Below are 22,141 nucleotides of genomic sequence, written 5' to 3'. Positions count from 1 at the left end.
AAGTTGAAGTCCACAAGTCTTAAAGCGGCCAAGGTTGAAGACCCTTGCTGTAGAGCGTCATCTTCTCATTAAGCGTTAGGACGACAGCCAAACTCCCAGAATGCAGCGCGATACAGTAACTCGTTTACCGGGCCAATTGTGGGGGACTGTCGCGGAGCTTTGCTTTGGATGTGTTTTCGGTGTCACGCTCGTTGTGTGTAAATTACATTCGGAATCCGGAGGTGTTTTCAAGAGCTACCGCAGTCACCAAGCTACACGTAAGGCAAGATGGGACGCTCCTCCAAAGACAAACGCGATATTTACTACCGTCTGGCCAAGGAAGAAGGGTGGCGAGCTCGCAGCGCGTTCAAACTTCTGCAGCTGGATGAGGAATATCACTTATTTCAAGGTAGGGAGTTAGTTATGTGATCGACACATCAAGTACTGAAAGCAGCCGTTTTCCAGATGCATCCTCCTACATCAGTGTTTCCCAACCTTGGCAACTTGAAGATATCTGGACTTCAACTCCCAGAATTCCCCAGCCAGCAAATGCTGGCTGGGGAATTCTGGGAGTTGAAGTCCAGATATCTTCAAGTTGCCAAGGTTGGGAAACACTGTCCTATACAGTATAATTCCAGCCACCACCAGCACTTTGAAGGGGGCCGCATGTATGAGCAGCATATCTAAAAGGACACATTTTAGATCCCTGGCTTATCCCATGAACCTATAAAAGAGATTTATTTAATACTTCTACTTATTTTTCTTTCTTTCAAGAATATAAGGCTCATGCATGATCTCCACATTACCTTCAAAATAGTCCTGGAAGTAACTGACCTAAAATCATGCAGGTATAGGTCAAGTAGGGACTTGAACTTAGATCTCCACACTTTTAACCCTAACTCTATAAACATTAGTATTTTTCCATGAAAAGAAAAATGGCTTTCCCATGTGTTGGGAAATTTCATGGAGTTAAGAATGCTACAGAAGACAGAATATATATAGCATTTAGACTTCATAGTGCTTTTTCAGCTCTTTCTAAGATGTTTACATAATCAGCCTATCACCCCCAACAATCTGGGTCCTCATTTTACCGACCTCGGAAGGATGGAAGGCTGAGTCAACCTTGAGCGGGTGGTGTGATTTGAACTGCTGAACTACAGCTAGCAATTAGCTGAACTAGCCTGCAGTGCTGCACTCTAACCACTGCACCATCCCGGCTCTTTATAGCTTATCAAACAGTCCTTATGTTCCAAGACCCGCCTCTCCCTCACATTAATCAAATTCACATGTAAGTCTTGACATTCCCCCTCCACAATTCCTTAGCCCACAAGTTACAACCTGGTAGATGTCAAGGTCTTCTTCGAACATGATGGCTGAACATCATCACGTTTCAGGATTTATGAGCTTGTGTCTTCAAACTCATACATTAACTGTGATGATTACCTTGAAATAAGCACACTACTCAGGAAAGAAAGGTTACCACTGAACATGTGCAAAATGCTACTTGTTCGCAGAAAAGAATAATGCTATTTGAGAGGCAGAGATAAGACTTTTGGAATTTTTACAATTTTTTAAAATAAAATTTTACAAATAGTTTTGTACTATATTTTTTTTTTGCAAATATTTCCATTTTTTTTTACAAAGCGTATTTTGTGTCACCGTTAAGAAGACAAAGCAGAAGCTACGTTTTGTAATTTTCCTCCTTATGGCTGTACAGTACTGTATTGGAATAATGCAACCATTTCTTCTTTTGCCTTGTCCAGGTGTCTCCCGGGCTGTGGATCTCTGTGCAGCACCTGGTAGTTGGAGTCAAGTTCTGAGCCGAAAGCTCAAGTGAGGAAACAATTTACCTTCTGTGTGGTGGAGGGTTATGCTTCTCTCAGGGACAGAGCAACTTCATCCTACTTTCTCCTCTTTCCCTTTCTCCAGAGGAGAAGATCCTAAAAATGCAGATATCAAAATAGTGGCTGTAGATTTGCAAGCCATGGCTCCATTGCCAGGAGTCATTCAAATCCAAGGGGATATCACCAAGGTACATGTTGTGTAATGAAACCATATATGTTCTGCTCCCATCCTAGCCCAGGGCAGAACAAGACCCCTATTTAAACAACAACAACAACCTACCATGTTCCTTTTCTCCCCTTCTCTTTCTAGGTTTCAACAGCTCAGGAAATCATTCATCATTTTGAGGGGCAACCAGCCGATCTGGTTGTATGTGATGGAGCCCCTGATGGTAAATCTCTTATCAGGGATTTCCAACTTTGGCAGGCTGACATCAGTTTTCTTGTAGAGGGTGGGGGAGAAGCTGCATTTGCTAACTTTAATGAATGTTTCCTTTGTTCTTTCAGTGACTGGACTACATGATATAGATGAGTACATTCAAGCCCAGCTGTTGCTTGCTGTACGTATAATCTAATTTTATTACCATGTTTGATGACCAAACCACACCACATGTGATTCTATGGGAGGTTATTTTTTCTTTATCCTTCTAAATTTCTTCCTCTCCTTTTCCAAAATAGTATGAGATAGAGGTACTGTAGTTCTGTTGCCACAGAAACACCAGCAGATCTTAAAAATACTTTACCTAAATTAGCCATCCCTCTGATTTTTTTCTTCTTCTTTCATCCAGGCCTTGAACATCACTACGCATGTCCTAAAGAAAGGGGGGACATTTGTTGCTAAGGTGAGCCATGCAGACAAAGAATCATTGGATATAGCAAAGCCCTTCTCTGTATCACTTATTCAAGCCTGCTGGTTGGAATGTGAATAATAGTTTCCCATTACCAGTTCTTGCCTTAAAGAATGAACTTATGCAGTGCTGAAACAAATGTGGGCAAGTACAGATCTGAATCTGCTGTAAGTCTGATCAAGGTGGATTTCACCTATTTCAGCAATAATCTGGGGAATAGCAGGTATTTCCAAACCTTGGCTAGCAAAGTAACTTAGATAGGACTTCAGATCATTATTTGCCAATGTTTGTTGGGAGCTGTTGGGTCATCAATGTCCAAAGAGTTGCAACTGTGTGTCTTCTATTGTTGGATAAAGATCTCTGAAAGTTTCAGTACTGCATTTTGTCATTTCCGTTTTAATTGATGGGTTGGTGATCTTGGAATCACAGAATTTCAGATTGGGATTACTGCAAGAGGTACTAAGGTTGCATTTCTTCTGGAGGTGCCCTGGATTTCTCTCTGTGCCGCTGATGTTCCTGAATTCATTATAACCCTCTGAATTCCTTGTTTCTCTTTTTTTTGTGTGTAGTTTCTGTGACACTAACAATGCAGCCAATCCAGATATGTGGTAGCATTTTGTTCTCCCATTTCAGATATTCCGAGGGAAGGATGTCACTCTTCTCTATTCCCAGTTGAAAATATTCTTCCCTGATGTGACATGTGCCAAACCTCGAAGTAGTCGCAACTCTAGCATTGGTGAGTAGCAGTTTCTTACAACTGCTTCTTGAATGCGTATCGTCCATTTTTAGTTCATGGAGAATTGTGCAACAAATCTGACAGAGCTGGAAAGCTTGAGTGGAATCATAGATATGTTGTTACTTCGGGTGGCTCTTTTTGTATTCATTGATACCATAACTGGAAAAATGTGATATCTCGGTCTTGCTTTATATTTAATAAGGTGTCAAAGTTTTTGTTTACTATAGTTACTTTACGTATCTGAACTTTATAGTACTTAAACTGGCTTTGCATTTAACCATCTTTTTATTCAAATTAACAAAGTTTAGTGAACTTTTTTTAAAGTAGAAACTATTTTTCTTTTATTAAGCTAAATTTCAGTCTTTTTTTAATAGTGAGATACTGGGGTTCATAAACATAAATGTGGATTTGGTTATAGCTTAAGGTTGAGATATGGAATGTTTATTTCAATAGGATAAGTTGCTACTTGGGGTAGGCTTTTTTGGAAGTATTGGTATTTGTAATGGAAAAAATATTGTATATTGGAGCGTGTGTTTTGTAAAGAAAAACAGCCTAAGATGAGGTGAAAAAATTGTAGAGGATGGAAGGCCATGAGGGGAGAGATATTTATTTTGCTTTTCTTTCTTTCCTGAACTTTCGTCCTTTTTTTCTTTAACTGTATTATTTTTATTGCTCTTTTGAAAACCTTTAATAAAATCCAAGTTTTAATCTCAAAATAAACACCCATCTCTTTCCAGTCAAATAGTTGAAAGACTGAGCAGCTCTAGAAGTAGGATGTCAGTTTCATACTATAAATAATCTCTGAGTTTCTCCTAATCACATATTTATTTTACCCATAAACTGGACATTCATTTTTCCTCCTTTTCTTCCAAAATAAAAAAATAGTATTTTGTGGTTATAAAATAAAACTTAAATACTGAAATCTTAAATGAAACAAACTACTGTATATTGCCATTCAGTTCTGAATGGAAAATACAATTCTTCTTTCGAAGTCTAATTTGTACCTGTATCCTTTAGTTTCTGAATAGTTTTTCTGGATTTAATTCAGTAAGTCTTGTTTGCTTCAATACAAAAAACTCCCACAAAATTTTACCTGTGAAATGTTCCACTATATTTCTAAGACGTATAATTTTTCATTTACTTATAATTACAGAGTTGCCATTTAGTGTTACCGTCGCATCTGACTTCTGTAGCTTTACGCCTAGTTCCTAAGTGTCAAAGGATCTGAGTTAGGAGGATAACCCATAGAAATGTAGCGGGTTGCCCACGTATGGGCTGCCATTAATGGGTTTCTTATGCATTGTAAGAACAGCAAGGTTCCCTTTCTTGCCAATCCTCAAGTCAGCCTATTCTGCTCTGAAAAAATCCCACAACAACCATTTCTAGCAAAGCCCAGTTTTCCCTGTACACTTTTCTTGACTATGGCACTATCCAGTGAGAGTTCGGTCTATGAATGTACACTATATATATAATGTTTCAGTGCACATTGTAATCTTATTTGAGGCACATAGCAATAGGCTATTTTCCCCTCTTCTGTGATTTAATTGAGGGAACTGCAGAGGACTGACGAAGAGGTATCCAAAGATTTAACTTCCTTTGCATTTCCAGAAGCCTTTGCTGTTTGCCGAAACTACAGCCCCCCTGAAGGCTATGTGCCAAACATGTCCAATCCTTTATTGGATCATTGCTATGGTAAGAAAGCTTGAAGGGAAGAGGGTATTGTTGATGATGATGTGTTGGAAATTTGGGAGAAGGGTACTGAAAAAAGGGGTGGAATGGTTTAAGTTATTTGTAGAAACGGTGTAAGTGATGGGATTCTGGAAGTGATCAATGCTGTTGTCTTGAGGGAAATTTTTGTTCCCTAAAAGCTTCTAAGGAGAAGTTGGATGTCCACCTGTCTGAGATGCAATACTAATTGGTTTCCTGCATCGGAAAGAGGTTGACCTGGGTCAGGGGTACTTGTTTGATACCTGCTCTTGAAATGAGTTGAAACCTCTTGAGAAACTAAGAAGGTCAAGGAAAGGGAGGAAAGAATCTTTTGTGAAAGAAGGAAGCTTTAATGGAGAAACCAGAAGGCAAATTTTAATGGCTCAATGTTGCTATTTCCAACCAGCAAGAGATTAACCTGTGCAATTTTGGATGCCCAGACCTTAATTATGAGCCTAGATTATAATGCATTTTAATGTAAAATGTCCTCAACTTTGAAGGAAAACTAGATAACCTGTGATCCGTTGGGTCATTGTTCAGAAATGTTTTATTCCCAGGTTCCCCAATGGCTTCAACAATAGCAGAATTCCTAATTGTATTACCTTCAAAAGTTCTTAAAACTTCAGAGAGTTTCTGGCTTGAAAGTAACTCATATTAAATTGTACAGCAATTCTACATTGTGAATGTATTGGTAAATTAGCCCATTTGAGGTATCTCGGTTCACAATTTGTTGCCCAGTGACGCACCATTTTGCCTAGTTAAAGGGTATATGCAGACAAATATGAGAAGTTAGTAGTAGAGGTGAGGAGGAGGAGAGAAATTTGTTTATTGTTTCTTTGAACAAATATCAGAACACAAAACTACCTCTGCCCTAAAATGAAGTTTCCTAAGAAAATTTCTGCCTTGCAAGAAACTTAATTGTGAAAAAGATGCACAAGTAGAACAAATCTTAAGAATGTTTAGGTGATGACAATACTTAGGAGGTCTTGCACCAGGCAATAATTGTCATCTTGCTTTTATGACATCTCCCCACTGCAGATGTGGATTTTAATCAGATGGAAGGTCCCAATCGGGTCATTGTCCCTTTCCTGGCTTGTGGTGATCTTAGTGCTTATGATTCTGATCGGACTTACCCGCTACAGGTAAGGCTTGATGTCCTGCTGGCGTAGGAGGTGTAGGAAATAAACAGAAATGGCTCATCCAAAATCATTTTCACATGAACCAGACTTGCTGATCTTTGAATTTGTGAAAGAATTCAAACCTGGCAACTAAGCAGCAGGTTTGCTCTATTTGAATGGATAGACGCACATCCCATTCTTTGGCCAGCCTCGGGGGTAGTATTTGCAGCCCTGTTCTCCAGCAAGGGGATCACAATTTGAATCTAGAACTCTTGGCAAGGAAACCTGACAGCAGGCAGAGAGAAAGTTGAAAATAGCAATAGCACTTAGACTTACCATATTTTTTCGGAGTATAAGACGCACCTTAGTTTTTAGGGAGGAAAATGGGCTGGGGGGGGAAATCTGTCTACCTGGAATTCATCCGGCTAGCATCCTTAGTCTGATAAGCTTCAGCACATTATTTTATCCCTTGGTTAGGGCATAAAAAAACCTTTATTCGGAGCGAGTAGCAATGAAAAAAAGCCTGCAAAGACAGGGCTTGAAAAAAATCATCTTCGGAGAGAGTAGCAATGGAAAAGCTTGCAAGCCTGTAAGAGCCAGGAAGATTATTAGTGCTTCATTAGGGCTGGAAAAAAAAGCTACATTCAGGGTTGAAAAAGCTACATTCAAAGTATATGATGCACCCAAATTTCTAGCTTCTTTTATTGATTTGATTTGATTTGATTTGATTTGTATGCCGCCCCTCTCCGTAGACTCGGGGCGGCTCACAGCAATAATAAAAACAATGTACAACACAAATCAATATTTAAAAATATCTAAAAATCCATAATTTGAAAAGACATACACACAACATACCATACATAAACTATATTGGCCTGGGGGAGATGTCTCAGTTTTAGGGGGAAAGGTGCAGTGTTCCCTCTAATTTTTTTTTTGGGGGGGGGGGGGCGAAAAGTATACTGTCTGAGCGGCAGTCCCTTTGGGACTGGGCGGCACAGAAATAATAAAATAAAATAAACAAACAAACAAACAAATAAATAAAAAACCCACCCTGTTTTGCCTCAGAGAATTTCAAAATAAAATACTGTACTGTGTGTCTATAACAGTGAGCTCATAATAGGGCAACTATCAATATCAAAATGCCACTTAAATAGTTGAGCTAGTTTCAAACTAGATTTTGATTTTCTTTCTCTCTTCCTTACTCCCATTCTTTTTCTTTTCCTTTTCCTTCCTCTCTTTTTTCTATCTGTTTCTCTCTCTTCCTCTCTTCCTCTCTCTCTCCTTCCCTCTCACTCTTTCCCTCTCGGCTTCTGGGCAGGTTTGGAAAACTCTGAGTTGATGATGATTTTTAAGTGAGTGATTGCTCACTGCTCAGCTTAGAGGGAACTATGGAAAGGTGTCTCTTATACTCTGAAAAATACGGTACATACAGCTTCTCGGTGCTTTCCAGTCCTCTCTAAGCGGTTTACAGAATCAGCATATTGACCCCAACAATCTGAGTCCTCCTTTTACCCACCTCGGAAGAATGGAAGTCTGAGTCAACTTTGAGCCGGTGAGACCCAAACTGCTGGCAGCCGGCAGTCAGCAGAAGTAGCCTGCAGTACTCCAAGAAGAAATGTTTGGGATCTGGTGTATCAACCAGGGACAGTTTTCAAATAAGTAATCTAATTTAAGCCTTTCTCTTTCTTCCATTGGGTCAGCTGGATCCTGAGAAGGAATATACCTATGTGCCCCCGACCCAGCCGCCCATCCATCCAGCATACGAAGAAGCCTGCTTCCTAAAGAAACACAACCTCCTTACCAAGGAACAAGGGCCCCAGTCTCAGCTGCCAGAGCAAGGGGCTTCAAATGTTCCTCTGGAGACTGAGGTCGTCGATGCCCTGGAGGAGCTGTCAGTCTAACGTAATCACACAACTAGCGAGATAACATTGTGACCCTGTGCCAGGTTGAAAAACTACATCTTATCTTCCGAGGAGCAAAAGTGGGAAGGATGGGCTTGTCTCCAGAGTTGGAACTTAGAGGGGGCATGTTCCAGTAGTGGGTTGTTGCTGGTTCGGATTGGTTTTTTTAGAACCGGTAGCGGAAATTTACTACCGCTCACCGAATCGACAACAATGACAGAAAGTCCACGCTCCCGAACCAGCCCTCCAGTTGCTGCAGCTTGCCAAAAGCGCACTTCCATCCCGATGTGGACTGGTAGGGAAGGCAAGTGGGACCCACCTCTGCCATGTTCTCGGGGAACATGGGTACTATTGCAAGCCTTTGGAGCCACATTGAAATGCAAAAGAACTTGAACGATGAACGTTGGAGAGAATATACGTGTTTTTAATGGGATTTTGCTATTGGATGTTTTATACTGTTTTAGAATTTGTTTTATCTGTTGGAAGCCGTTCAGAGTCCTTCGGGAGTTGGGCGGCATACAAATATATTAAGTAAATAAATAATAAACTCTGACCTCCAACGTATACACATAATCATAGACAACCTAAATAGGGGTAGTGATTTCTGACAGTCTCAAAATGGGTGAGCAGTGTGGTCGGGCAGTAGGAAAAGCAAGTAGGATGCTTGGCTGCATAGCTAGAGGTATAACAAGCAGGAAGAGGGAGATTGTGATCCCCTTATATAGAGCGCTGGTGAGACCACATTTGGAATACTGTGTTCAGTTCTGGAGACCTCACCTACAAAAAGATATTGACAAAATTGAACGGGTCCAAAGACGGGCTACAAGAATGGTGGAAGGTCTTAAGCATAAAACGTATCAGGAAAGACTTAATGAACTCAATCTTTATAGTCTGGAGGACAGAAGGAAAAGGGGGGACATGATCGAAACATTTAAATATATTAAAGGGTTAAATAAGGTTCAGGAGGGAAGTGTTTTTAATAGGAAAGTGAACACAAGAACAAGGAGACACAATCTGAAGTTAGTTGGAGGAAAGATCAAAAGCAACATGAGAAAATATTATTTTACTGAAAGAGTAGTAGATCCTTGGAACAAACTTCCAGCAGACGTGGTTGGTAAATCCACAGTAACTGAATTTAAACATGCCTGGGATAAACATTGTAAGATAAAATACAGGAAATAGTATAAGGGCAGACTAGATGGACCATGAGGTCTTTTTCTGCCGTCAGTCTTTTATGTTTCTATGTTTCTAACCTGGCTATCCAGCAGTGGACTTCAGAAGTAGACTGCCTGTAACAGAGTTTGGCTGAGGCTATTGTGCAGGGCTGTTGTGTTAGTCAGCCTGGCTGTTAGAGAGCAGCTTGAGAGGCTGTTTCTTTCCTTTTCACTTCCTGCCTTTCTTCTCTCCCCCCCCCCCTTCGAAAGGGGTGAACTTGTAATGGTTGAAACCACGGTCACTTCTTTGGCGTCCCTTTTTCACTTTGCTCCACTGCCACCCCGAAATCTGCAAGAGGATGACAATTGAAGCAGTCACGGAGATGGAGTGTTTTTGCAAGGCTCTTCATCTCAATCATAGATACTGAAAGTGAAGGAAGAGAGCATGGTTTCACGCCAGGCAGTAAATAGGCCTATTGAGGTAATTGAAGCCTTGGTAGGTTTACCATTTAAATTGTGTTGTGCAACCAGGGCCTTAGTATCTTTGTCAGCTCTGTTCTAAAGGGAGATAATGGATAACTGGAGTGTTCAAATAATGTCAGTTCTAGGAGAAAAACTGCATATGAGCTTCTTCTTGTTAGCTTAAAAGATATTAACTTAATTCCTGATTGGTTTATACCTTTTTCCCTATTTTATTGCTCAAAAAGCCTGGTAAATTCCTCTGTGCTATAACTGCAACATTTGTTTTAATAACATCTTATCAGTTCGTCAATGCTTTCTTCAGTATATACCATATTTTTTGGACTATAAGAGGCACCGGTGCATATGACGCATCAAGATTTCAAAGAGGTAAGTAAGAAAAAAAAGGTATTTCTCCTCCCCGGCTTCCAGGAGCACTCTGCAAGCCTCCCAAACCCTCTGTGCGCCCCATTTTTCGCAAAAATGGGCCCGTTGTTCCCAAAAACCAGGCAGTTATGCCTTCCCCCAGCCCCCAGAAGTACTCTGCAGGCCTCCCAAACCTTCCGCACACCCAATTTTTGCAAAAAAAATGCACCCATTTTTGAAAAAATTGAGATGTGGAGGCTCAGCTTCGGGAGGCCAAAAATGGCTGTATTCAGTGTACAAGAAGCACTGACATTTCCAGCCTCTTTTAGGGGGTAAAAGGTGCGTCTTATACTCTGAAAAATACAGCCTAATTTTTTCCCATCCTTCTGAAATTTTTGTACAGCTATAAACAGGACTTTCTTGGATTAAATAAATTAATAGGTTCCAGGAAGATATTCAGAGACCTTTAATCAGCAGCATTCTTCCTGAATTGACCAGATGTTCTTAATGTCTCTGTCCAGCATGTTTTAAGTGTTTCTGGTTTCATTGTATTGAGTGGACTGTTTGCCAGGTTTTTTTTTCTCTTAAAGCACAATAGTCTTCAGATTAAATCCAAATTTCTAGGTTTTCTCAAGGGTGCTGAATCCTAATCTAATTATAGTGCCTGGGTTTGTACGACGCATGACACCATAAAGCAGCCCACCATATTTTAGTTTAGTGAGTACTGCAAGCAGAGTTGTAATAGCCGCCCTGAGTCTTCGGAGAGGGGCGGCATACAAATCTAATAAATTATTATTATTAATTATTATTATTATTTTTGAAATTCATTTTTATTTTATTTTGTTTGACTTACAAAACATTTAGACAACAATCTCATATGTTAATTTACTAAATTTGGTGCAGTCTAATATTTTTTTAATCACCGTTTCTTTGTTTGGAGTCTTATCTTGTTTCCAAACTTGTGCATATGCTAATCTTGCAGCAGTAAGTAAGTGATTTATTAAGTAGTAATTTTCTTTGCTGTGTTTGCCTCTAATTATGCCTAATAGATACATTTCCGGTTTTATCTCAATTTTGTAGCCCCGTATTTCTTCCATCCATGTCCTGATTCGGATCCAGAATTTTTTTGCTTCGTTACATTTCCACCATATGTGGTAGTATGTTCCCACCTCTTTTTTACATTTTCAACATTTGTTACTAATATTTACATTCATTTTGGCTAGGTGCGCTGGCGCATAATGCCATCGAAAGAACATTTTATAAAGATTTTCTTTGTATGGTGTTGACAAAGTCATCTTATAGTTAACTGACCATAGTTTTTCCCAGTCTTCTAGCTGAATTGCATATCCAAAGTTAGTCATCCAAGCTATCATATTAGGTTTAACTATTTATTCGATGTTTTCATAGTTTTGTAGATAAGTATACATTCTGGTTATAAATTTTTTATCAGATCCTGTCAATATTTTGTCTATTTCATTTTGTTTTTTACATATTCCAGATTTCACCAAGTCCTTTTTGTATCTACTTTGAATTTGGTAATATGGTAGCCAATCTATTACTATGCCCTCCTCTTTAAGTCTTTCTCTAGTTTTTAGACTTCCTTTGGTATCAGGGCTTCATAGGTTATTATTTGTTCTTGGCTAATTATATTTGGATGAATTTGGGCTTCTAGTGTGGATAGCCATCTGGGTATTTCATTATAGTGTTTTTTCCTAACTTTCCGCCAGTATGTCAACAGTGTATTCCGAATTTGATGTTGTTTAAAATGAGAATGTTTTGAACGTTCTTTTTCCCACAAATGTGCGTGCCATCCTTCATTTATATCGTGGCCTTCTATTGTTAAAATTCTAGGATTTTCAAGGTTGACCCATTCTTTAATCCATAGTAATTTAGTGGCTTGATGGTATATTTCTAAGTTATTATTATTGAACAAGGGGGAGCCTTCACTCTTAATTTTCTGCACCACCTGAAAAATTCCTCACAAGAAAATAAATTAGGCTTCTGGAAAGAGTCAGAGGAAAAGGAGAAGTATAAAGAATGGTTGTTATAGAGCAAACTCACGGCGTCACCAGAAGTGGATTGCTTTTCGTTCGGCCTAGTTCTGTGAACCAGTGGCGGCAGGAGGCTCCACTCACCCGGCCGGGAAGCTTCTGCACATGTGCATGTGCAAACCACTACTGGGCATCATGTGACATATTGGGACTTTTTTCCCCTTTCATTAAATTGTGTGGCCAGTTTGTGAAGCAGCCAGCTTGTGGGCCGGGAGTTTGACAGCCCTGTCACAGAGGAAAAAAACAATGGTTCTGTTTTCCCAACAGGTCTTCACAATCTACCCAGGCAGTTTAGGCATGGCTGGAACAAAAGGTTCTCTGCCTAACACAAAAGCAGTGAAATTTCCCACAATATTATGTTTCTGGGCATATCTGCACAAAGGTGCACGTTCTTGCCTGGTCATACCTGGAGTTCAGTATCCCTCCACAACACTCTGTATGCTTTGACATTACGCATTCTTCTGGATTGACCCCTCAATATGGGTCTGTCCTCTGTAAAGATGGGTGGCTATACAGCAGAGGCTCCATTTGCTTCCATTTTGTTAATGTGGGATTGGATTTGGGTTTCACTTGACACTTCAGTTCCAGGTTGTTGTAGGCTTAACTTAAGTCCCTCTGTCTTCAGGGCTCCCCCTCTCGGGAAGCCAGTTCCCCAGCTTGGCTGCTGTCTGTTCACGGGCTCCTTGACAATGAAATCAAAGCGGTCCAGGGGAGAATGTTCGATTGTACAGAAAGCCTCATCACAGAGGTAGCCAGGGTTTGTTCCCTCCATAGATACACCGTCTGCGGGGCTACAACGACCAGAAGGGCCCTCCTGGGTCTGGGAGGCTGGAGGCTGGATGACCTGCTCAGCTTCCATGGAGGGTTCAATTCTTCGGAAAGAATAATGAGCAAATAAGCCAATAAGGAACATCTCAATGGCCAAAGCGTAGTAGTAGATCACTAGAAAGATAAAAGAGAAGTATTTATTTATTTATTTATTTATTTATTTATTTATTTGTCAAACAAGTATAGTATTATAGTACATATTAACATAACATAACATAAGTAGAACGTAGTAATAGAAAGGATAATAAGACAGTAGGACAGGGACATTAGGCACATAAGTGCACTTATGCACGCCCCTTACAGACCTCTTAGAAAAGGAGAAAAGGCCTACAGAAAGGATGTTATTTGCTGTATCTCCCAATTACCTAGGACAGCAGCCTCCAACCTTTGGGGCATCAGGACCAGTTCTGTTAGGTGTTAAGGAATATGAAAAGTAATCTGAGTAGTCAAAGATACACATAGAGGAAACGTTGAGGTTTTGCAGATATCCAACTGATAGCCCAGAGATACAAGTAATAATTTAGTAATGCAATCCAGAATACCTTCAGGACCACCTTCTGCCACACAAATCCCAGCGACGGATTAGGTCCCACAGAGTTGGCCTTCTCCAGGTTCCGTCGACAAAACAACGTCTGGCGGGACCCAAGGGAAGAGTCTTCTCTGTGGCGGCCCCGGCCCTCTGGAAGATTAGGACTGGCCCCCACCCTTCTTGCCTTTCACAAACTCCTGAAAACCCACCTATGTCGCCAAGCATGGGGAAATTGATATACCTCTCGGCTGTTCCGTTTTATGTATGATTTGCTCGGGTTGTATGATTGTTTTTTAATAAGGGTTTTTAAATTGTTTTTAATATTGGATTTGTATTTTGTATTGCTTGTTGTGAGCCACTCTGAGTCCTCGGAGAGGGGCGGCATACAAATCTAAATAATAATAATAATAATAATAATAATAATAATAATAATAATATTAATATACATTAAGTGTATAAAATACTACTTACTTTGGCAAATATCTTAGTCAAAAACATTCTTAGTCATACACAGTTAAATGTGCGAAACTAGTTCCCCAACACCACCACCCCACATCTGTGGAAAAACTGCTACCCATGGAATTGAGTAGGCCTGTGAGGCCTTCCAAAAGGGCCTCACAGCCTGGCTGTGCCTGTGGCAATGGCCTTGGGGTTCTGATTGGGGGTTTTCCACGCTGGAAGTGGCTAGTGGACTAGGAAGATCCCAACTCCATCTTGATCATGTACTGGTTCTTCGTTTACCCATTGTTTTGTTATATTTTAACCTTCAGCGTTTCTAAGATCTCAAATGTTTTTATTTTATTGTTTTCGTGATGTGAACTGCCCAGAGTTGCTTGATAGTGAAATGGGTGGCATATAAATTTAATAAAAGTATGTATGTATGTATGTTTATGTTCCTCATTTTTTGACTGCTAAAGGGGAAAAAAATCCTACACTGCAGAGAAGGCACAGAAGATGAGACTTGCTAAAAGTTTTAAGTGGCCACTTGCAAAAATCTTTGCCGGTTGTTTGCTGCTGTATCGTCAAAAAGACGATTTGTAAGCCCACCCGTTCCACTTGTAAGCCACTGTGCCTCATGGAGATGACTTACTTTGGGAGCGGGTAACAGGCGAGAGAGATGGGCTGCAAGGAATGGCACCCAAGGCTCCCATCGTTTCCAGGATTCCACTCTGCAGCCCGCAAAGGACAAGGACCAGAATGATGCAAACAAACTTGTAGCGCAGCTTGTAGCCATCCAGGGCTGGCTTTGTGGCCTTGTAAAAGAGCAAATAGCCATAGAAGGAAAGGCAAGTGGAGACGGCTATGATGACATTGATGTAGGAATTGGGATTGGTGTAGCCCACCTGGAAGAGAAAAAGTCATGACACACTGAGGGTCTTCTCAGTGGTGACCCACACACATGGTGTCAGTTGGCTTTAACCGTCCTGAATTTGAAAGGCAGGATGAAAATCTTTCTGCTTAAGAAAGCTGGCTGGAGAATTCTGGGAGTTGAAGTCCCACAAGTCTTAAAGTTGCCAGGTTTGGGGACCCCTGCTTAGACTATTAAAGGTATTAGTTTCTTCCAAAATTGTATAATTTATCTAAGCGAACATCCACCCTAAAGATGGATTTGTTTCATTTCCTTTAGCTTTTTACAGGAGCTAAATACTGTTTGATCAATTACAAAACTGAGCCTGCAGGGTTCCTTCCTTCACTCTCTTTGGATTACTTGCTGGGAACTAGAAGACAAAGTTCAGTGAGGAATATGCATCTTTAATGACTTTGGGATGCAGATTTACTCATAATACAGGAAGGGATGCAATGGGGGAACTTGGAAAGGAGCCTTCCACACTATAGTATGGCATTTTGTCACATTCCACAGCTGTCAGTTATATATGCATTACTTTCAAAATGAGACAGCCGTTATCCATAACATCAGTATATAGAAGGATAGCTGAAGTCAGGTTGCTTTGTTTAGCCAAATCTTGGTGATAACCAAGACAAGCTTCATTGTTCCACAAGATGTAATTCCGTGGTGTTCATTCCGGTTACTGCAATCCAATGGAAATGTCCATTGATCAAACATGGAAGATAAATTATTTCCACCCACCCAAGAAAATATCCATGGAAAAAGCCTCTAGAGACAGTGATGGCAAACCTTTCCCCCCTCCAGCACGTCCCACCCCCTGCACATATGTGCGTGTGACCCCCCACATGTATGCACACGTGCCCCCCTGTTTTGATTTCATATCCCAAAACAGCGGTGGGAGGGGGGAAAGCCTCCCATCCCCAAACAGCTGGGAGGGGAGGAGCCTCCTTTCCAGTGATGGGCTTCCAAAATGGCCACTGTGGGCGTGACCCATGCATTTCTTTCAGGAGTTTTCAGTGCAAATTGGGTGCTCTGGGGTGGAGCTCCCTTTTCTCTACCCCACTGCATTTCCCCCCCATCCGGGCCGTAGCCCATTCCTCATTATCTACTATATAAAGTGTATGCACACACACGCACGCACAGCTCTTCTAAAATTATACACATTCAACTTCATTTTCTGTAATAGGAAAAACATACCCAGAGCCCAGAAGGGGAAAAAAAAAAAATAAATAAAATTTTGCTACCGATACTGCATACCTGACCAAAAGTTTGCTACAGGTACTGCATACATGACCATACCTGTAGGAGCCCATCACTGCTCCTTTCCCCAAACGGAGCTGGGAAGGGGGGGGGGGACAAAGCCTTGCATGCCCAAAACTGACTATAGACCTGCAGATCAGCAGTTCAAATCTCTTCACCGGCTCAAGGTTGACTCAGCCTTCCATCCTTCCGAGGTGGGTAAAATGAGGACCCGGATTGTGGGGGGAATATGCTGGCTCTGTTAAAAAGTGCTATTGCTAACATTTTGTAAGCTGCCCGGAGTCTAAGGAGAATGGCGTGAAAAAAAGGAAGGAAGAAAGGAAGGAAGGAAGGTAGGAAGGAAGGTAGGAAGGAAGGAGAAGGAAGGAAGGAAGGAAAAGAAAGAAAGAAAGAAAAAAAGAAGGAAAGAAAGAAATATATATATATAGAGAGAGAGAGAGAGGACAGACAGACAGAAAGAAAGAAATAGAGAGAGAGAGAGAGAGAGAGAAAGGACAGAAAGAAAGAAAGAAAAAAGAAGGAAAGAAAGAAAGAAAGAGAAAGAAGGGCAGACAGAAAGAAAGAAAAAGAAAAAAGAAGAAAAGAAAGAGAGAGAAAGAGAAAGAGAAGGAAAGAAAGAAAGAAAGAAAGCTGGGGTGGGATCTCCAGAGATCTGGGAAGGCACAGGCCACAGAAAGTGAGGAGAAAGCATGCATGTCTGAGACCCCAAAATCAGCTGGTCAGTGGGAGGCCCAGGCACATGTGCAGTGGAGCTGAGCTAGCTGATGGTTTGCGTGCCTGCAGAGAGGGGCCCGCGTGCCACCTGTGGCATGCGTGTCATAGGTTTGCAATCACGGGTCTAAACTATTCTCTACTTTACAGGAATTATCTCTTTTGCTCACTGTCTATGAATTTCAGGGCCCAAATCACTTACCGCACCGTAGTCGTATTCATCATCAGTCCAGAGGATAAGGGTGATGAAGAAGAGGATGGTCCGGATGAGGGAGAGCTGATACACTGCCACCGTCATACACCTCAAGTTTGTTCTGCCGGGACGGAGAGACGAAGGACAAAGAACACTGTGCTATGTCAGTGTTTCCCAACCTTGGCAACTTGAAGATATTTGGACTTCAACTCCTAGAATTCCCCAGCCAGCGAATGCTGGCTGGGGAATTCTGGGAGTTGAAGTCCAGATATCTTCAAGTTGCCAAGGTTGGGAAACACTGTGCTATGCATTGTGTATGCAAAACTCCTTCATTTGCATACCGGCCGCGGATTGGCTAAGACGCGGCTGGCAACATGCAAGCGACCAAATTCAAGCAATAAAACACTATGTTATAAAGAGGAGGGAAAATAAGGGAAGGTTCAAAATGGCTCTTACCGATTGGCAGCAATCTCAGGAAGGCAACAGCAGCAGCAGCATGGGAAAGGATTCGGAGAAACCCGCTGCCCTACCAGCTGTTGGATCATGCGATCTGAACCGCCGAAGAAGTCCCGGATCAAGGCAAGGAACTTCCATAGAGTGATGGAGTGGTAGCTGCAGCAATAAGAATAGAAATATTGCATAAAGAGTACAACCAACTAGGAGGTGGAGGAGATCTGAGTGGCCCGTTTGGCTTCCCTGGGATTCCAAATTGAAATATGGAACGTTTATTTTCAGCACTTATGTCAACTACCAGAGACAAGGCTGCCCATTTGGAAAATAAAAAATACAATCAACAAGCAATCATTATCAGGGAGATTGGTAAGGCAACTTGTGTGTTGGGGTGCAACTCTATCTCTATGACTTCTATTCCTATGGCTATTTTCAAGGCTAAGACCTATAATACACGGTCTCCAGTGAAGATTAAAATACTGGGATGACAGCTGGTTGGTATGTCCATTTGAGATCAAAATTACTAATTTCAAGTGAATTGATCTTTTGCATCTGTATGCATAGGTAAGAAAGACATTCACCCAAGGAATGAGACCTTATCATCTAAATGGCCCAGACGTTGTATTGTTATGTATCTTAAGCAAAAATAAAAAAGATTGTTGCTCAGTTAGAGGGCAGATGCTTTCCATGTAGCAAGTCTCAAGCATCTTCAACAAAAACAGCAGTACCTGTTTTGACCCCAATGGGTTGCAACTTGCAGGCACTGAAAAGTCAGGGCTCATATCCCCACTGCCCATGTTAGATGACTGGACAGATATTAATGCATTATTTTGCATACATAGCCAACTTCCCCACCCAGGTTTTAACACAACTGACTTTGCTAAGAAAATAAAATTACCCCTATATATCCCTTCTTGGCTTGCAAATGTAGCAGTTGCGAGTTCTTTGAAGGCTTCTAATCCCAACATTTATTAATCAGATAGTCTATTCGATTGAGAAGCCACGAGATTCATTAATCAATGGAGCGACTTGCCTCCAGAAGTTGTGGGTGCTCCAACATTGGAGGTTTTAAAGAAGAGATTGGACAACCATTTGTCTGAAGTGGTGTAGGGTTTCCTGCTTGAGCAGAGGGTTGGACTATAAGACCTCCAAGGTTTCTTTCTTATTCAGTTGACTCAAAGAAGCTAGTTTGACTGCCAGAGATAAGAGTTTTTCTTATGCAGATGGCAACTTCCATGCAGTGGACAACAGATAGGGCTTCAGGGAGAGGAAGAGAGATTTTTCCCTCTACATTTTCCATTATATAAGGGGTGCAGGAGAAATTATTGAGAATCTAAGGTCTGTTTGGATTCAATTTCCTGCTTTTGCTGTAAAGGGCCAAGAGTGAAATTTGAAGCACACCACTACAAGGCCTAGCTCAGAGAAACAACTACAGCATAATTCAATGCCAGCAGTTAGAATGCTGAAACCCTTTGCATCTCTTTTTAAAGGATGAAAGCTGCTAGTACAGCAAGTCCTTTGATGAGCTGGAGCAAAAATTGTGGTACAAGTGGGAGCTAGCTGCATTCCTCCCCACCACCCCTTGTCCCCATGCAAAGAAACTTACATGGAAGCCACAAAGTTACAGACAAAGGAAGCTCGAGGGATGTACAAACAGATGAGGGAGGTGAGGTTGAAGACCTGTTTGAGGAGAATATACAGATTTGTACCTTTTAAATAGTAATTTGTCAATAGCTAGCAAGACACTTTACAAGTGTTCCTGTGCACTCTTCTATTCCCAAGATTACCACTACTCTTCTTTTTTTATTGCCGCTCCACCCATAAAAGAGATAAACGAACATCTAGGCAGAATGTATACATTTTATTTCCCCATAGTGTGACATTTTCACTGTCCAGTTTGAGCCACTGATATTCTAAGATATACTATACAACGTTCCCTTGATTTTCATGGGGGATGCATTCCGAGACCGCCTGCGAAAGTTGAATTTCCGCAAAGTAGAGATGCCGAAGTAAATACACAATTTTTGGCTATGGACAGTATCACAAGCCTTCCCTTAACACTTTAAACCCCTAAATTACAATTTCCCATTCCCTTAACAACTATTTACTCACCATTATTACTGGTACTAATTATTATTTATTAACAATATGACATCATTGGGTGGAAAAAACCGTGGTATAGAAAAAAACCCGCGAAGTTTTTTTTAATTAATATTTTTTTAAAACAAATGGTATAGGTTTGCGAAGTTAGGACCCACAAAAATCAAGGGAACACTGTATATTGTCACAAGTGAAGGATTGTTAGAGTGCAGATCTAGCAGACCCTGAAAGAAGAGCCTTTCATCATGATTTTTGTTGCTATAAGACAGGGATGGCGAACCTAAGGCACGTACGCCATAGGTGACATGGGGAGCCATATCTGATAGCATGAGAGGCATTACCCTATCTAGCATACTTGTGTGTGCTGGCCAGCTGATTTTTGGCCTTTCAGAGGGCAAAGGGAGGTCGTTTTTGCCTTCCCAGGGCTTTAGGAAAACCTCCGGAGCCTGGGGAGGGTGAAAAATGGCCAAACAGCTGAACTTGAAGTTCGTTTCCAAACTTCCGGTTAGGCTGTTGGGTCTGTTTTTCACCATTCACAGGCTCCAGAGACTTTCCTGAAGCCTGGGAAAGGCAAAAATCCACATTCTCCGGAAGCCCAAAAATCAGCTGGAATCAAATTTTTGCCACCCACAGGCTCCGGAGGCTTCAATGAGCCCTGCACGCAAGCAACATGTGTGTGCGTGCATGTGCGAGGGTGGGGGTGTAGGGCATTGCATTATGGGTGTGGGCACACAGCTGCACACTATTGTGAATGCATGCACCCTTTTGTTACCCGAGCATCACTGCTATAAGCAAAGGGCACCATTCTATCTTCCAGGAGCAACTGGTGTGGATTTGCAAAGAAGTGACTGTCAGTGAATAATCTATCAGAAGAAGACCTGAATTGTGGCCTGCACATAAGTGTACGTGTCATAACCACAGTTTTCCTTGAAAAGGAAAGCTATGAGCTATGTTTTGCTGCAGTCCTACTTAAAAATGGGCTTGCTTATGGCAGCTGCCATAGGACACAGATTTATTAAAAACCAACCATCGTATTTTTTGTATAAGAAGCACCTTTTTCCCCTCTAAAAGAGGCTGAAAATTTGGGTGCATCTTATTCTATGAATGTAGCTTTTTCAAAGCTTCCCCCCCCCCAGCCCTAACGAGGTACTAGCAATCTTCCCAGCTTCCTATTCCCTCTGAAGATTTTTTTTCCAGCCCTAAGTCTTTGCCTGATTGTTTTTATTCCTACTCCCTCTGAAGAAGGCTTTTTCAGCCATAAGAAGGTGCTAATGGTCTTCCCACCTTGCAGGATTTTTATATTCCCACTCCCTCTGAAGCCCCAAGTCTTTGCAGGCTTGTTTTCATTGCTACTCCTTCTGAAGATGTTTTTTTCAGCCCTAACCATAGGATAAAATAATGTGTTGAAGGTGAACAGACTAAGGATGCTAGCTTGATGAATACCTGGTAGGCAGATCCCCCCCCCCATTTTCCTCCCCACAAACTAAGGAGCATCTTATACTCAAAAAAATACGGTATTCTATGGAGGAGTTCAGTGAACCTTGTAAGATGCTTAGTGGTGGGGGTTCCTTCTCTCCATTCTTACCGGATAAACTCCCAGGATCCAAAGCAAGACACTGGTGCGGTGGGAACTCTTGCCATGTCGTAAGAAGAAGCCCATTTGTTCCAGAAATAGGCCAACTTGCACAAGGCCCAGGAATACCGGGATTAAGAAAATCCAGATCTGAGCCTTGATAACTGTAGGAAACAGACAAATGTGGTTTGGAGAGATTCCAATCTCCGCTCTTAATTCTTGCTGGAAGTCATATTTTTATTGAATTCCCTCCCTTTTAGTCCAAAATGTTGTAGAGTGGGCTTCCTGTCATAACTTTGCATTGAGCAGAATACTCCCGTTATTACTTGGCCATCATCGGCAAAACCGTTAGGCTAAACCAGGGGTCCCCAAACGTGGCAACTTTAAGACTTGTGGACTTCAACTCCCAGAATTCTGGGAGTTGAAGTCCACAAGTCTTAAAATTAACAACATTGAAACCTTTGGGCTAAATTCTGGGGAACTTTGGAGGGTGTCTTTATTCTGCCTTCTCTCACTTTCACCCTTCATTATCAGAACCTCAACTTATCTGGCCTGCAGCTTTCCACAAATTCCCCATGCTCACCTTGGAAGATCTCGGATGACAGAGGCAATTGATAGTTGATAAGGGAGCAGTTTGGGTCGCGCGCCATTTTCTTCTCACTGGGACAGGTACCACTCCCCCAGCCATTGACTTCCTCCTTTCTCATCATTAGTCATTGAATTAATCATTGACACAGGCTAAGGTGGGTGTCTTGGCAACAGGGCCAAGTCCAGCTTTCCTCACCTGCCATTCCTGAAGGTATCCAATAGATTAAAAAAACTGTTACAGTCCTAACATTTTAGCAGTATGAATCTGTAGAATACTCTGCTATCAGGCTTAGTTTCCTTTAAAACAGTGGTTCTCAACCTTTTTTTTTTTAACCATGGAGCCCCTTTACCTTTTGTGACCATGGACCAAACCCACAGGTCACCAAGACTTAACTCAAGAT

At 41.4% G+C, this 22,141-nt stretch overlaps 2 protein-coding genes across 2 annotated transcripts; one reads left to right on the top strand and one right to left on the bottom strand.

The window, feature by feature from the left end:
• Nucleotides 1-3: 3 nt before the first annotated feature.
• On the top strand, nt 4-10,050 carry FTSJ1 (FtsJ RNA 2'-O-methyltransferase 1). Its single transcript, XM_070741239.1, has 10 exons — nt 4-388; nt 1,743-1,812; nt 1,909-2,011; nt 2,134-2,212; nt 2,328-2,380; nt 2,609-2,662; nt 3,302-3,404; nt 5,013-5,096; nt 6,150-6,253; nt 7,930-10,050. Exons 1-10 carry the CDS (start codon nt 268-270, stop codon nt 8,128-8,130), a joined length of 972 nt encoding a protein of 323 aa, XP_070597340.1. The 5' UTR covers nt 4-267; the 3' UTR covers nt 8,131-10,050.
• A 2,618-nt stretch (nt 10,051-12,668) lies between these two features.
• LOC139161726 (organic solute transporter subunit alpha-like) lies at nt 12,669-21,881 on the bottom strand. The gene is given in 8 exon segments (XM_070741238.1): nt 12,669-13,102; nt 14,608-14,860; nt 17,039-17,150; nt 17,486-17,641; nt 19,086-19,159; nt 21,165-21,316; nt 21,736-21,832; nt 21,834-21,881. Coding segments are annotated over 8 exon segments (1,326 nt in total).
• Between the last annotated feature and the right edge of the window lie 260 nt (nt 21,882-22,141).

This window comes from Erythrolamprus reginae, chromosome 2 (genome assembly GCF_031021105.1).
Source record: "Erythrolamprus reginae isolate rEryReg1 chromosome 2, rEryReg1.hap1, whole genome shotgun sequence".
In the NCBI taxonomy this organism is placed as follows: domain Eukaryota; kingdom Metazoa; phylum Chordata; class Lepidosauria; order Squamata; family Dipsadidae; genus Erythrolamprus; species Erythrolamprus reginae.
This window is presented reverse-complemented; position numbering and strand designations above follow the sequence as displayed.

Excerpts from the sequence above, each read along its gene's own strand:
- FTSJ1 (XM_070741239.1), top strand. The coding sequence starts at position 268 with ATGGGACGCTCCTCCAAAGACAAACGCGATATTTACTACCGTCTGGCC. Across the intron at positions 3,405-5,012 it reads TAGTCGCAACTCTAGCATTG|AAGCCTTTGCTGTTTGCCGA; the intron begins GTGAGTAGCAGT and ends TTGCATTTCCAG. Across the intron at positions 5,097-6,149 it reads TTTATTGGATCATTGCTATG|ATGTGGATTTTAATCAGATG; the intron begins GTAAGAAAGCTT and ends TCCCCACTGCAG.